The 13,241-nt window shown below is 38.9% G+C and overlaps 1 protein-coding gene across 4 annotated transcripts in view; it reads right to left on the bottom strand.

Moving 5' to 3' along the window:
* The window catches only part of HYDIN (HYDIN axonemal central pair apparatus protein), a 421,455-nt gene that overhangs the window by 258,134 nt on the left and 150,080 nt on the right, over window positions 1–13,241 (bottom strand). For all 4 annotated transcript variants that reach the window (XM_055366388.2, XM_055366390.1, XM_055366389.2 and 1 more), the window contains exons 13-14: window positions 11,155–11,222; window positions 544–779 (exon numbers count right to left, since the gene is read on the bottom strand). In XM_055366388.2, the coding sequence (XP_055222363.2) occupies window positions 544–779; window positions 11,155–11,222 (304 nt within the window). The remainder of the gene's footprint in view (window positions 1–543; window positions 780–11,154; window positions 11,223–13,241) is intronic.

A 13,241-nucleotide genomic window follows, 5' to 3' on the forward strand; every position in this document is an offset into this window, starting at 1 on the left:
GATGAGTACTCCTCAGGATGAGGAAGCCGAATTCTCATGGCTTTTCCTGCAGAACTCAAGATAAGGCGCTGTTAGTGATATCACATCCACATCCACCATGAATGAAGCCTGGATTCGGATTACAAAGCTGAATAAACCAGATATCATCTTTGGCATAAGTGTGGCTATTTATTGGTATCTAAAGGATCTGAGTCTGAAGGAAAGATAAACCTAAGTATCAATAAGTTGTGAAATCTGTTTATATTAGTACCGCTGGGAGTACTGTCTGGATAGCAGTGGCTTCACTAGAAATGCCTAGAACCCACTCTTCTGGTGAAGGCAATGCATCTAGATTAAGGTAAAGCCACTGGCACAGTGCCCATTGCTTTGCCCAATGTATTTGTGTCTGATTTATTTCCTTATAGGCCCACGTTTCCCTGTAAATTGACAGGCACCCCCTCCTGCTGACACTGGACATACTAGAGCAAACCCTAGATGAGGGCCCATGGCTATTTTGAAGGCTCAGCTGCTTAGCTGTGTGTGCAGGAAGGCCATGCACTTTACCCTGATAGCAGCAAATCCCTGGGGGCGAATGGTGCCACAGTCAGGAGTGATGGTGAATTCTTTTGGTTTCATTGAGGATATTTCTTCCTTGGTCCAAGACAGTCTTTTGTAGTCCACATGCTGCTCACAGTATGAAATGCTTTTACGGCCAAGGCCATCCCCAGGGATACGCAGTTTGTAAGTCATGGGGATCAAAGAGGTATTATTGAGGGAACATATCAAGGTATGAGGAAACCCTGGAAAACAAAATATGATGTGATAAATAAAAGCCCCCCCAACACCTCCCTTGACCCTCAATCTCCCCTAGAAACTGCTAAGCTTCTTGAATGAACTGTCTGTGCTATTCATTACTACTTAACTCCAACTTGCCCTAAATATTATTTTGTTTCATTCCATCAATAAATACATTTTCATTCATTAATGTATCTATTTTCTCATTTATGCATTCACTCAATGAATATTTACTATGCATTTACTATGTGGGAGATTAAACACCACATATAAAACAAGCCCCTTGATTGCCACTCAGGCCCTTCCGGGGAGGCAGCCTCTGTTAGTAGTTTGCTGAGTAGTCTTGCAGAAGTATATTTTGCATTTATTTCTAACACAAAAATATACATTTTTACATTGAATCATGCTTGCTGTTTTTATTTGCCAGTGTGTGAAAGAAAAAGCCTGCATGGTTTTGCCCGCTGGGTGACCCAGGGCTTGCCAAGACATGATAGAGTGTGTCCTAGACCTGTCTGGGTATCACGCTCTTAGGGCTGATGACATAGTATCAAAAAATAGCCTTTCCCAAGACAGACTTTACGAACTGCTTTAGAGCCAGCCAGAGACTAACACCTGGCTTTTACCTCTCTTAGACAAAGCTGCTTTGTCATCGTATCCAGCTTCGTTCCGTGAGACTCCTCTCTTAAGAGATGTGGACCTTTCTTGCTTGGCAAGCAATACACTAAGCTCTGATTTTCTTTCTTTCTTTCTTTCTTTTTCTTTCTTTCTTCCTTTCTTCCTTCCTTTCTTTCTTTCTTTCTCCTTCCTTCCTTCCTTCCTTTTTTCTCTTTCTTTTTTTTTGAGACAGAGTCTTGCTCTGTCACCCAGGCTGGAGTGTAGTGGTACAATCTTAACGCACCTCAACCTCCACCTCCCAGGTTCAAGTGATTCTCCTGCCTCAGCCTCCCGAGTAGCTGGGATTACAGGTGTGTGCCACCATGCACCACCACGCCCATCCAATTTTTGTATTTTTAGTAGAGACGGGGTTTCACCATGTTGGCCAGGCTGCTCTTGAACTCTTGACCTCAGGTGATCCACCTGCCTTGGCCTCCCAAAGTGCTGGGATTACAGGCGTGAGCAACAGCGCCCGGCCACTAAACTCTGATTTTCGATTCCCTAGGCAGCTATTGTATCTGATACCACTTTCAGAACAAGAAGAATAATCTATAGACACAGGAGAACAAAAATGCATATTTCTACTGGATGGAAATGCCACTCTTCTACCTTGAACTCTGCTGTAATAAAATGTACTTGGTCTCTTGCAGTAATGACTGTTGCTGTCAGGGCTATTTTGAGTTGATCTACTTCTGCCTCATGTCTCAGCTTTTGTCTACACATTGGGCCATTGGAGGAAACACATTCTTGTATCCTTTGTGATAACACACCTGCCAACCTACTTGGAAGATATCTTTCATGGAAAAAGAACTGTGAGATTGAGTGCACTTGAAGGGTTATTCTCGGAAATTCCAGAGGAACTGCTTGGAAGGCAGCTTCACAATCATGCTACATGTGACTTTCCTGGACCTACCAAATAATGACTCTGGAAACTGTAGATGGCTTAGCCTTATTTGATCTGACCATTTGTGAGTTAGACGATCTGTGAATGTGGAGCGTATTATGGAAAGTGGGTTCTATAAAGATTCACGTGGTCTTCCAAACCATTGCCCAGACTGCTTCCTTAAAGCCAGAACTTTTTCACAGAATAAAGCCAATTATGACCTCCTAGTTAACAACAATTTCTTGTACTAGTACCTGTAATATCCCATATTGCTTGTCAAGAAGCCTAAAGGAAGGGGATGCTGATTTGTTAAAGACTGAAGGTCATTAATAAGAATGTTACTCCTAGGTTTCTAGTTGCAACCAATCCTAATACTATTCTATCTACAGTTCCACCTGAATGCAAGTACTTTACAGTTGTAGACCTCTATGCTCCCTTTTATAGGGTCTAGTAGATAAAAAGTCAATATTTATTTGCCTTCTCTTCAAATAATTAACAACATAATTGCACAGAATGTCTCAAGGATTCACAGAGGCACCTGATCTTTCTCCCAATACTTGTATAATGTTTTAAAACACAACATTCTCAAGAGATTCAATTCTCCTTCAAGATGCTTATTTTCACCTGACCTAAAAAGCTCCTAAGAAGACTAGCAGAAACTAGCGGCGGAAGATCACAAGGCTGTAAAGGAAAAATTACAGTTCTTTAAAAATATGGTATATTATTTGGAACATGACGTCTCTACTAAAGAATGGACCCTATCTAATGAGAGTATTAAATTGATTCATCAACACGCAGGACAAAATGCTAAATTATAATTGAGAGACTGGGGGATTCATGGAATATTTTAGACAATGGATTCTTTATTTTTCTAGTAAAGTAAAAATCTCCACAAAGCAAAGGGAACTGTGTTGGCAGATCATTATGCAAATCAGGTGGCATTTTTGTCATTGTCCATAGAAATAATTCAGAATATGGGAATCAATAAGCACATATATCCAACTCATTTTGGACATAGAAAATTTAGCCTCAGATTTAGAAAACAAACGTTGCCTCAAATTGGGAACCTCTGTTCATTCCAATGGTCTCTGGAATACCAACTATGCCCCCAAATCTAAGTGGTCTTTGACAAAAATGTTTTATCATACGTAAAACATCACCACCATAGAAGAGAGGAAATAATCTCTGAATAAGAATCAATGGGAAAATTTCTCCTCTGTGGCTGGGGATGTGGCTGGCTCCTGCCTCACATCCTGATACCATATCCAGAAACATTATACAAGTGGGATGTGAGTCTCTGGAATATATGTTGATTAGGCCCAGCTCACAAAGTTCAGAATATGTGCTTGTAACTGTAAATTCTTTGGATGGGTTTGAGCCTTTCTGTACAGAAAGACCACTGCTGTGACTGTGACTAAGAAATTGTAGACTATAATTTTCCCACCTGGGGAATGTTACCTTACACTACAAGAGTTAAAAAGAATTTTATAGTGCGTTAGCCCTTTGATAAAAAATTTCACAATCTTTGGGAAATGTAGAGCATAAAAATAGTATTATTGATCTTAAGTTGGCCCAGTTCTCTGAGGTTCTGAGTTCCTTGATGAAGAGTTTTACCTTTAGCTCTGATGGCCATCAGATATGATTAGCTCCCTCTGTAACTCATAGACTGTTCACTTTATGAAATAATAACTAGAAGATCCATGTGATTACAAGTATTTCATCAATTTGGGTCAACCTTGCTTCATGCAGACATAACAAAATATTGTGAGAACCAGCTCATCTATAAGTTTAAAAAGGCTTCCCTAAAATACCACCCTCAGAAGCCCTCCCCTCTTTCTAACTGAAGAATGAGTACCCTGAAAAACACACCAATGAAGGTCTTCTTCAGAGCCTTCTAACAACTGACCTTGCAGTTAAATTATGAGGTGGACCTCTGAGGAAAAAGATGCCCATAGAAGCTAAATTATTGGCTGAAGACGTGTTGAAAAATACTCTCACTGGGGATCTTAAGTAGAGGTTTTCTAAAAAAAACAGAAAAAACCTTCAGAAGCAGATGACCTTCAGAAATAGACTGCTATTTCAAGTCCCTCAGAACAAGCAGACTTTACCCACAGTAGATAGCTTCTGCTCAAGACTGATGGGATGAGATTTTGTTAGGTGCCTGATGTTACTGATTCTCACACTCTCCCTTGCGTGCTTTTGTTTTTCATCATTTTGCCATATTACTCCTTGTTTCTTATCTTAAGGTTATACAATTTTGATACACCCTGTGATGTCTCCCTTACTGTTATTGACAACTTGTTTTGGGCATGCTTTGCTCACACCTACTATGATCTCTTCTGCCAACCCTTCTAAGATCATTCTGTGATCATTACAATCCGGTTTTGCTCCCGACTCCCTACTTTACACCCTCCGAAGGTCAACTTAGATATTTCTCCTTCAGCTACATACTGCCAGTTTATATCAGTGCCATAGAAGAGACACCGGTAATGCATCTTTCGATGCTTTATTTGAACAACTCTGTCCCCAAATCCCAGACAGGTTATCATATTTTGCAATAACTTCTCTGTCCACATTATTCAATGGCCGAGTTCAATAAATGCTTGGAGGTTTTCAAACTCCTTACTCTCATTCAACACATCCTTGTATCTCCTGAAAAATAGTGGGTTTATAGATATTTACCTGGGCCTTTAGTGTATCAGCTAGCATGCCAGTTGTTACTTGGTCCATTTATTCTTTAACCCATCCAAGGATTCATCTATGCCTCAATGTTCCTTCAAGGACAATCACCACCCAATTCTATTATCTGACTCTCTCATGCTACTGCAGCTGTAGTCAACAGAACTAATTATTTCTGGGTAGGTCATCCAACATCCAATCCTACCATCAAAAATCTTTATAGCCATAGAAATTTTAGAAACCAACATATAGTACTATTACCCACCACCCATCTATCACAACATCATCAATTCCAACAGTCCCTGATGCAAAATCCATATCTTCACCACCAAGCAAATAAATGCCACATCTCCAACACTAATCTATAACAGACTCCTTTTTAGGAATGGAACTTAGTGTCAATACAGGGATAATACTGTCAACTTTAGTTAGCTTAATATATTCCCCACTATATTAGCCTCTGCAAACCTTTTTAAACCCCACATATGTCCATCATTCTGAAATAACTAAAATATTCCTCCAATTCTTGGCTTATTCCTGGAATGATCAGTTTCATTTTTGCATCAGGAACTATACGCATCCCTATTAGTCTTTCATTCCTGAGCTAATAACAAGCTTATGCTCATCTGTCTCATTAACGCCTCCCTACTTGCATATGTGGGGTAATAATTAGAAAGTTTCAAATGTGGCCAGGCACGGTGGCTCACACCTGTAATCCCAGCACTTGGGAGGCAGAGGCAGGTGGATCACCTGAGGACAGGAGTTCGAGACCAGCCTGGCCAACATGGTGAAACCCTGTCTCTACAAAGAATATTAAAAAATTAGCCAGGTGTGGTGGTATGCACCTGTAATCCCAGCTACTCGGGAGGCTGAGGCAGGAGAATTGCCTGCTCCGGAGGTGGAGATTGCAGTGAGCCAACATGGTGCCACTGCACTCCAGCCTGAGCAACAGAGACTCTGTCTCAAAACAAAACAAAACAAAACAAAAAACACCAAAAAAAAAAAAAAAAAAAGAAAGTTTCAAATGCCTCTCCACATCCTCCAGTGCCACCATGCTTCTTTGTGAACAGTCTATTTGATGAGAGACCAATCCACCTGGGGAAATAATGGTACTTTGTTGGAGTCATGAGGCTTAAATTGTGGGGGTCATATAATTGGAAATTAACACAAAATTGCCCCTCGCTTTGGCTGATGCAGTACAGACTCCAGAAGCAAAGCAAAGTAGCCTAAACCCACTGACCCATGTGGTTTTGAAAACCAGATCGCCTTAGATTTCCTGTTGGCAAGCCCAAAAGGGATGTTATTGCTGACATTTCCTGCCACAATACAGAGAAGATTAAAGAATTTATAGCATTCATAGCTAAACTAAAAGAAAAGATAACTTGGGTTTTGAAGGTGGATTAAGTTGGTTTTTGAGATAAGTTTCCATGTCTCAGGTTTGGGAAATCTTGGGGGTCATGGTTCTGCAGTGTCTTCTGGCCTCTTGCATAGCTGCTATATCATCAAATGGTTCAATAAGATATTATACAACAAAAGAAAAGTAAATTGTTTCTAATTTTCAGCTAAGCTAATACCAAAACTTTCAGCTGAACCAACTATGAGGAATAGCTGTTCATTTTTATTTCTATAGCTCAAGGAAACTATGGATAAATTACCCAATGATAATCTTTCCTGCATCCTAATAAAGGAGGCCCAAATGGAAGATGGTTAAGGGAAAAACCTATCTAACCTTGGAGCATGCGTACCTGGTTTTGTGTGAGCCAGAGCTCCCTAACATCAAAAATCCCATTCTAGATCTGATGGAGAATAATGTTATCAGTGTCATTGTTTTGAGGATGAATAAGAGCCTTTAAATTGACACACAGGTTATTCTTTAAATGGACACACAGGTTATTTTCTTATTTGGCATACAGCATATAGGAAAAGGAGGCGATGATATGAGAGTTCTGGCAAACAGGAAGAGGAAGTGGAAAGGCTACTCCTTTTGTCTCAGTTGAGTATGGGAAGGGGAAGAATAACAGAGTGGCCACATGTGTACATCATGGCATCTGCCTTACAGGCCAGAATCTCAGGGATAGGGTGGCTAAATAGGTTGAGGGGATGTTGGAAGCAAAGGGACTTCTGCCTGGCTTTCTTGTTGGGAATCTCAGAGCAGACCACTTCACAGAATATTCTCACACCTGCCTGGGGCAGCTAACTCAGGATAAAAATGGTATGCTTACGCTGAAAGGGAATCAGTACTTGAGGATCTCTCAGTTCCTGTGTGGCTGGAGAAGGACCCAGGCATTACACATGGATACATGGCACCCTTCCTCCCACTCATGGTTCTGGAAGGTAGTTGGGTTGAGAACAGTGAACTTGCCATGGGTCTGCAACAGGGCTGCCATAGCAAAAGGCCAGGCAACCATACCTCAATGGCTATGAAGGGAGAAGAGAGATTAGCTTAACACTGTCCAATGGAAATACAATGCAAAACACAAATAGGTGACATTAATTTTAACAACATAGTGCATTTAACCTAACATGTCAGAAATATTATTTCAACATGTAATCAATAGTATTTTACACTTACAGCACATCTCAGTGTGCTCAGTAGCTTCATGGGGGAAGCACAGGTCTAGCTCTAGGGAGAATGGAGTCAGTGGAAGCCAAGTCAGTGTTGGCTCTGCTGGAGCTGAAAGGACAAGCCATCAGTGTTCCCACAATACCTCAGTGGAAATGGGCGCCACGGGTAAGTGGTTAGCTAGATGAGGCACCCCCAGGCCAGTGCCTCAGTGCCCCCCAACTCCTGCCATGCTTGCTTGGTAGTGTGGGAACACATGAGAAATACTAGTTGGGTTATAAAAAAATACTTAAATTTTCTTCACAAAAAACATCTAAGATGATTGAGATTAAGCATCTTTTAATATGTCTTTCATAGACCTTCTATTCTGTTTAAACACTTACCAATTCATACACGTCTATTCATCTATTTGCCAATTTTTCTATTGGATAATTTCACTTTTCCTCATGAATTAGCAGGAGTTAGTTTCATGTATTCTGAAGGTTCATGTATTCTGATTTTAATACTTTGCCTATTATTTATGTTGCAAGCATTGTCTTTTTACTGTGTTCATGAAATCTTTTTGTTTGGAAATTTGCTTAATGTTAGGGAGCCACACTTACTAACCTTTTTCTTTATGGCTTTTGCATTGGGCATCTTGTTTAAGACCTTCACACTTGCTAGTATATAAACATAACCACCTATATTTTCTCCTGATATTTTAAAAAGTTTGTTTTTCATTGTTAGCTGTTTAATAGATCTGAGATTTTTTTCTGTGAAAGATGTGAGGTAAAAGTCTAACTTTTCTATTATTTCCAATGGATAACAAATTGTTTCTTTGCCTTTTATGAAGCAGCCCATGCCTCCACTGATCTGAAATTTCACATTGAGCATGTGTAAATTCCCCTGTAGTCATGGCTTTGTTTCTATTAGTCTATTTGCCTATGCTTTAAAGTACATTATAATATCTGATAAAGTCCACAGTCACTGGTCTTTGTTTCAAAAATTTATTGGCTCTTTCTGTGAATTTTTCCCCAGGGAATTAACCAATTATCTTCTTCCTGTAGTGTCTGCACATTTATTTTTAGGTTATTATATAGTTTTATATTCTTAAATGATATTTTTCTATTATGTTTTCTAGTTAATCATTGCTGATATATTTAAAAATCTACTTTTTAATAATATTTTGCTTGAATATCTTGCTAAACTCTTATTAGTTCTAATGCCTTGTCAGTTAATTACCACAGTTTTTCTAGGTAGAGAATAATACATTCTATAAACCATGATAGTTTTGTTTTTTTCTTTTCAACTACTTATCTTTTATTTCCTTGTATTTTCTTATCACAATGGCTTGGACCTCCAGGACAATGTTATATGATAGCTTGAGAATAGTTTTTTGTTTTTTGTTTTTTTTGTCTCTGAAAATGAATCAGAATGCTTTCAACATTAAATTGTAATATCCCAGTCCCCAGAATAGTGTCTAGAACATAGCTAAACTAATATTACTAAATATACGTTACTAAATGAATAAAGGTCCCCATTAAATACATTTTCCCACTGTAGGTTTTTTCTATTTTTCATTTATCATATTAAGGAATTTCCCTCCTACTCCTAGTTTTCTAAGAATTTTTATTTCTCATTATGAATGAGTGTTGGATTCTGTGGAATATTTTTCTCAGCATGAACTGAGATGATACAAATTGTGGTAAATTACATGAATGGATTTCCTGTTACTAAACCATTTTTGGATTTCTGGGATAAATTCTACTTGGTCATGATGCAATTTTAAAAATGCATCTCTATGCATGTGATTTGCTAATGCTTTAAAATCAATGTTCATAAGAGAGATGGGTCTATATTTTTCTTTTCTTGTGTTGTTTTACTGTGAATATATTTGTCTCCTAAAATGAGTTAATAGCTTTCTACATTTTTCTGTGATGTGAGATACATCCATTTCTTCACCATTTGGTAGAACTCACTTGTAAAGCTGTTTGACCTAGTGTCTTTTCTTCAGGGGTAGATATTTGACTTCTTTTTCAGTATATTCTATGATTATTTTTCTATTCAGGTTTTCTACTCCTTGCGGTAATTTTAATAACATATGTTTTCCCCCAACTCATCCATTTCTCCTATTTTTTAAAGAAGTTGTATATAGCATTCTCTTATCTGTTTTTACTGCCTTAAATATCTGCAATTGTATTTCTTTCCTGGTTCCTAATAAGAGTTATGAGGGTTTTTTTGTTGTTTATTTGTTTTTTAGAGACAGGGTCTTGCTCTTTTGCCTAGGCTAGATTGCAGTGGTGCAATCACAGCTCACTGCAGCCTCCAACTCCTGGGCTCAAGAGATCCTCCTGCTTCAGCCTCTTAGGTAGCTGGGGCCACAGGTACGTACCACTACACTCAGCTGATTGTTTTAGTTTTTTGTAGAGATGGGGTCTTGCTATGTTGCCTGGGCTGGTCTTGAACTCCTGGGCTCAAGCAATCCTCCCGCCTCGCCCTCCCAAAGTGGCGGGATTATAGATGTGAGCCACTATGCCTGGCTGATTCTTAATTGATGTTGCCCAGATTTGCTAAGTTACGGCAAAATTGCTGGTTATCTCCCACTATCCTTTTCCTTCTTCGGGAAGTAACGAAATCCCTAAGTTTTGGTTGTGAATGTGGCCAACAAGAATGAGGCTGTATTTCCTAGCCTTATGTGCAGCTTGGTTGTGGCCACACAACTAAGTACTCACCAATGGGATATAACCATATGTGGCGCGTACAACTTCTAGGAAGTGTCCTTAAAAGGAAGGGGTGTACTCTTTTCCTGTCTCTTCCTCCTTTCTGCTGGCTGGAATGTGAGTATGACGGCTAAGGTTAGGGCAGAAAACTTGACCAAGACATAGAAGCTACATGCTACCTATGATGGAGTTACAGAATTGAAAGAGCATCCAGTTGCACACTATAAGGACAAATGTTTTTCTTCAGTTTAGAAATTCTCAGCCACCATCTCTTCAAATATTGCTCTTTGGCCATTTTCATTCTTTCTCCATCTAGCATTTCTGTTAGATACAAGTTAGAACTTTTAAACCTTTAAACTTAGAACTTGTATCTATTAGATACAAGTTAGTTCGTTAGTTAGAACTTTTAAATCTTACTTTCCATGTCCCTTTATTTCCCTTTCATGTAGTCTAACTCTTTTGCTTTCAGTGCTACATTCTGGATGAAATTTCTCAACATTAGTTACTTGTCAATATATAAGTTTTATGCCTGACTGTCAGTGTTTGGGGTGCTCAAGTGGAGAAGACTTCTAGATAAAAGAGTTTTAGATATTCTTGGAGCTCAATAATGGGCTTACCACTGCTGTATAGCATTTACATTAACATTTCAGAGCTGAACTATAGAGTAGATTCCAAACAATGAATCAGTATAAGATTTCTTGGCAGTAACTGACTTGGGATGGTTATGTGGACTCTGTTTTCTCATGCAGGGCAATCAGATATAGGGCACACGTTCTGAATGTCCTTGTGCTGGACTTCCTATTCCAGTGCTGTGGAACGGGGGTTCTTTGTAAACCTTCCTCCTTCCACGTAGGGAAAAGGAATCCTATTCAATTTCTAATTTAAAATGGAAAATTACTCACCAAAGGAAACATCACCAAAGTGCAGAGCTGGAACATTAAAATGGAAGGTAGGTCCAATGACACAGCCTCTGGAAGGAGGAATACAAGGTGGGGGAGAGGGAGAGAATCCAGTGAATCAGAGTCACAATCAGGAAGTAGGGCAAGGATAAGTACAAAAACCATACCTTGACTTTATGTCAATTATAGTATCCAGGATTTAAAGAAATGATGACATGATGGTCTATCACAGTGGTTCTTAAAATTCTTTTTCATGATTCAAACCATGGGTTTTGACAAACAATGCTGTGGTTAACTTATTATCTTATTTCTACCAATGAATAGGTGAGAGGCAGAGCAGATGGATCACCAAACAAGGGCACAAAATGTTGTTATTTTGAATGAGACACATATCATGTAAAGTTATTAATGTGTCAAGAAATAAAAATTATAGGTCTAATCATGTAATACACATCAAAGACTATCACTGATACTAGTAATCCCTGTCCATGCTTTCATATAAACTTTCCAATTCCACTCCTACCACTGTGACATTCCTACCACTGTGACATTCACTCACTGTGATGTTGGTCAGCCACTTTATCTCTATCAGCTTCTGTTTCTCTTCCTCGTGTATAAAAGAGAGGACTGGACTAGGTGACACTGAATGACTCTTTACTCTAAATGTTGGTCTATTTCTCTCTCAGTGTAAGGCTTTATGATCTTGGACAGATGCTGTAGCTTAAAATAAATAATAGAGAGATTCTATGACTTCTAGCTTAGAAGGTATTGTAGGTAGAATAATGGCTCCCAGAGATATCTATGTCCTAATTCCCAGAACCTATGAATATATTAGGTTACATGGCAAAGAGGAATTAAGGTAGCAGATGGAATTAGGGTTGCTAATTAACTGAATTTAAGATGAGGAGATTATCCTGTCTTATCCTAGTAGGCCCATTGTAATCACAAGGGTGATTTTAAAAATAGAGGAAAGAGACAGAAGAGGAGGTCAGAGTGCTGCAATCTGAGAACTCAACCTGGCTTTGAACACAGAAGAAGGAAACTTTGAACACAGAAGAAGGAATCCAGGAATGTGAGCAGCCTCAGAAAGCCAAAAAAGGTTAGGAAATGGGTTCCCCTCTAGAGCCTTCAGAAGGAAACACAGCCCTGCCAACACTGATTTTAGCCTAGCTAGACCTGCATTAAGTCTATAAAACTGTAAAATATTAAGTATGTGTTGTTTGAAGCTACTAAATTTGTGATAATTTGTTACAACAGCAAAAGAAAACTATTCAGTTATCTTGTTTACCTTCAGAGCAATAATATTTTTCTCCATGATCCATGTCTTTATCTGTAGGCCAAAAGTAAGAACTGAAAAGTGTTCCATCTGTGTGGCAAAACTTTTAAATGTTATAGACACACAGATACCAGAAAACACACTAAGCAAGAATCTTCTAATTCACCAAGCTCCAGATGTTGTGTGTGTCATACCATGCAGAATATGTTGGTGCCTTAGTGATACTTCCAGTTGCTTCAGCTCTGACTATAATGTGATGAGAGGTTGTTGTAAGCCTGGGAGGAATGGCCACAGCAAAGACTCACTGCAACAAGTTTCAGGTCTAACTTTCTCATGAGCATTTATTATATCTCATGCTAACGATCTGAAGTGATTTTAAAGGGAGTGGTTGGGACTCAGCCAGGAATTGGGATCCAGTTGAGAATGAAGTCAACAAACAGGCCGACAGGCTATATGCTTCGCTTGAAAAAAAGCTTTTAGGGACCAAAGTAACAAATAGATCAAAAGTGTCTGACATGCGCAAGATGCTAAAGAAAGTAGGAAAGAAGTTTAAAAAATTTACACAAAGCAGACATTTAATCAATGCAGAAGTTTAAACAACCAGAGATACATGACACTTGTTCAAAGGCACATGTAACAGAGGGAATTGTGGCTGAACCATCCCATCTGGACTTAGATATGGTCACATTAATTCTCACAGGGATTCAGAATGTTAGGACAATCTATGCCAAGATTGTGCCATAAATCAGTGCAGGGGTCTGTTAAAACTATAATTTGAAAGACAAGAGAGAGAATGATTCAATTATTACAATAT

Source organism: Gorilla gorilla, chromosome 18, assembly GCF_029281585.2.
Source record: "Gorilla gorilla gorilla isolate KB3781 chromosome 18, NHGRI_mGorGor1-v2.1_pri, whole genome shotgun sequence".
Lineage (NCBI taxonomy): Eukaryota > Metazoa > Chordata > Mammalia > Primates > Hominidae > Gorilla > Gorilla gorilla.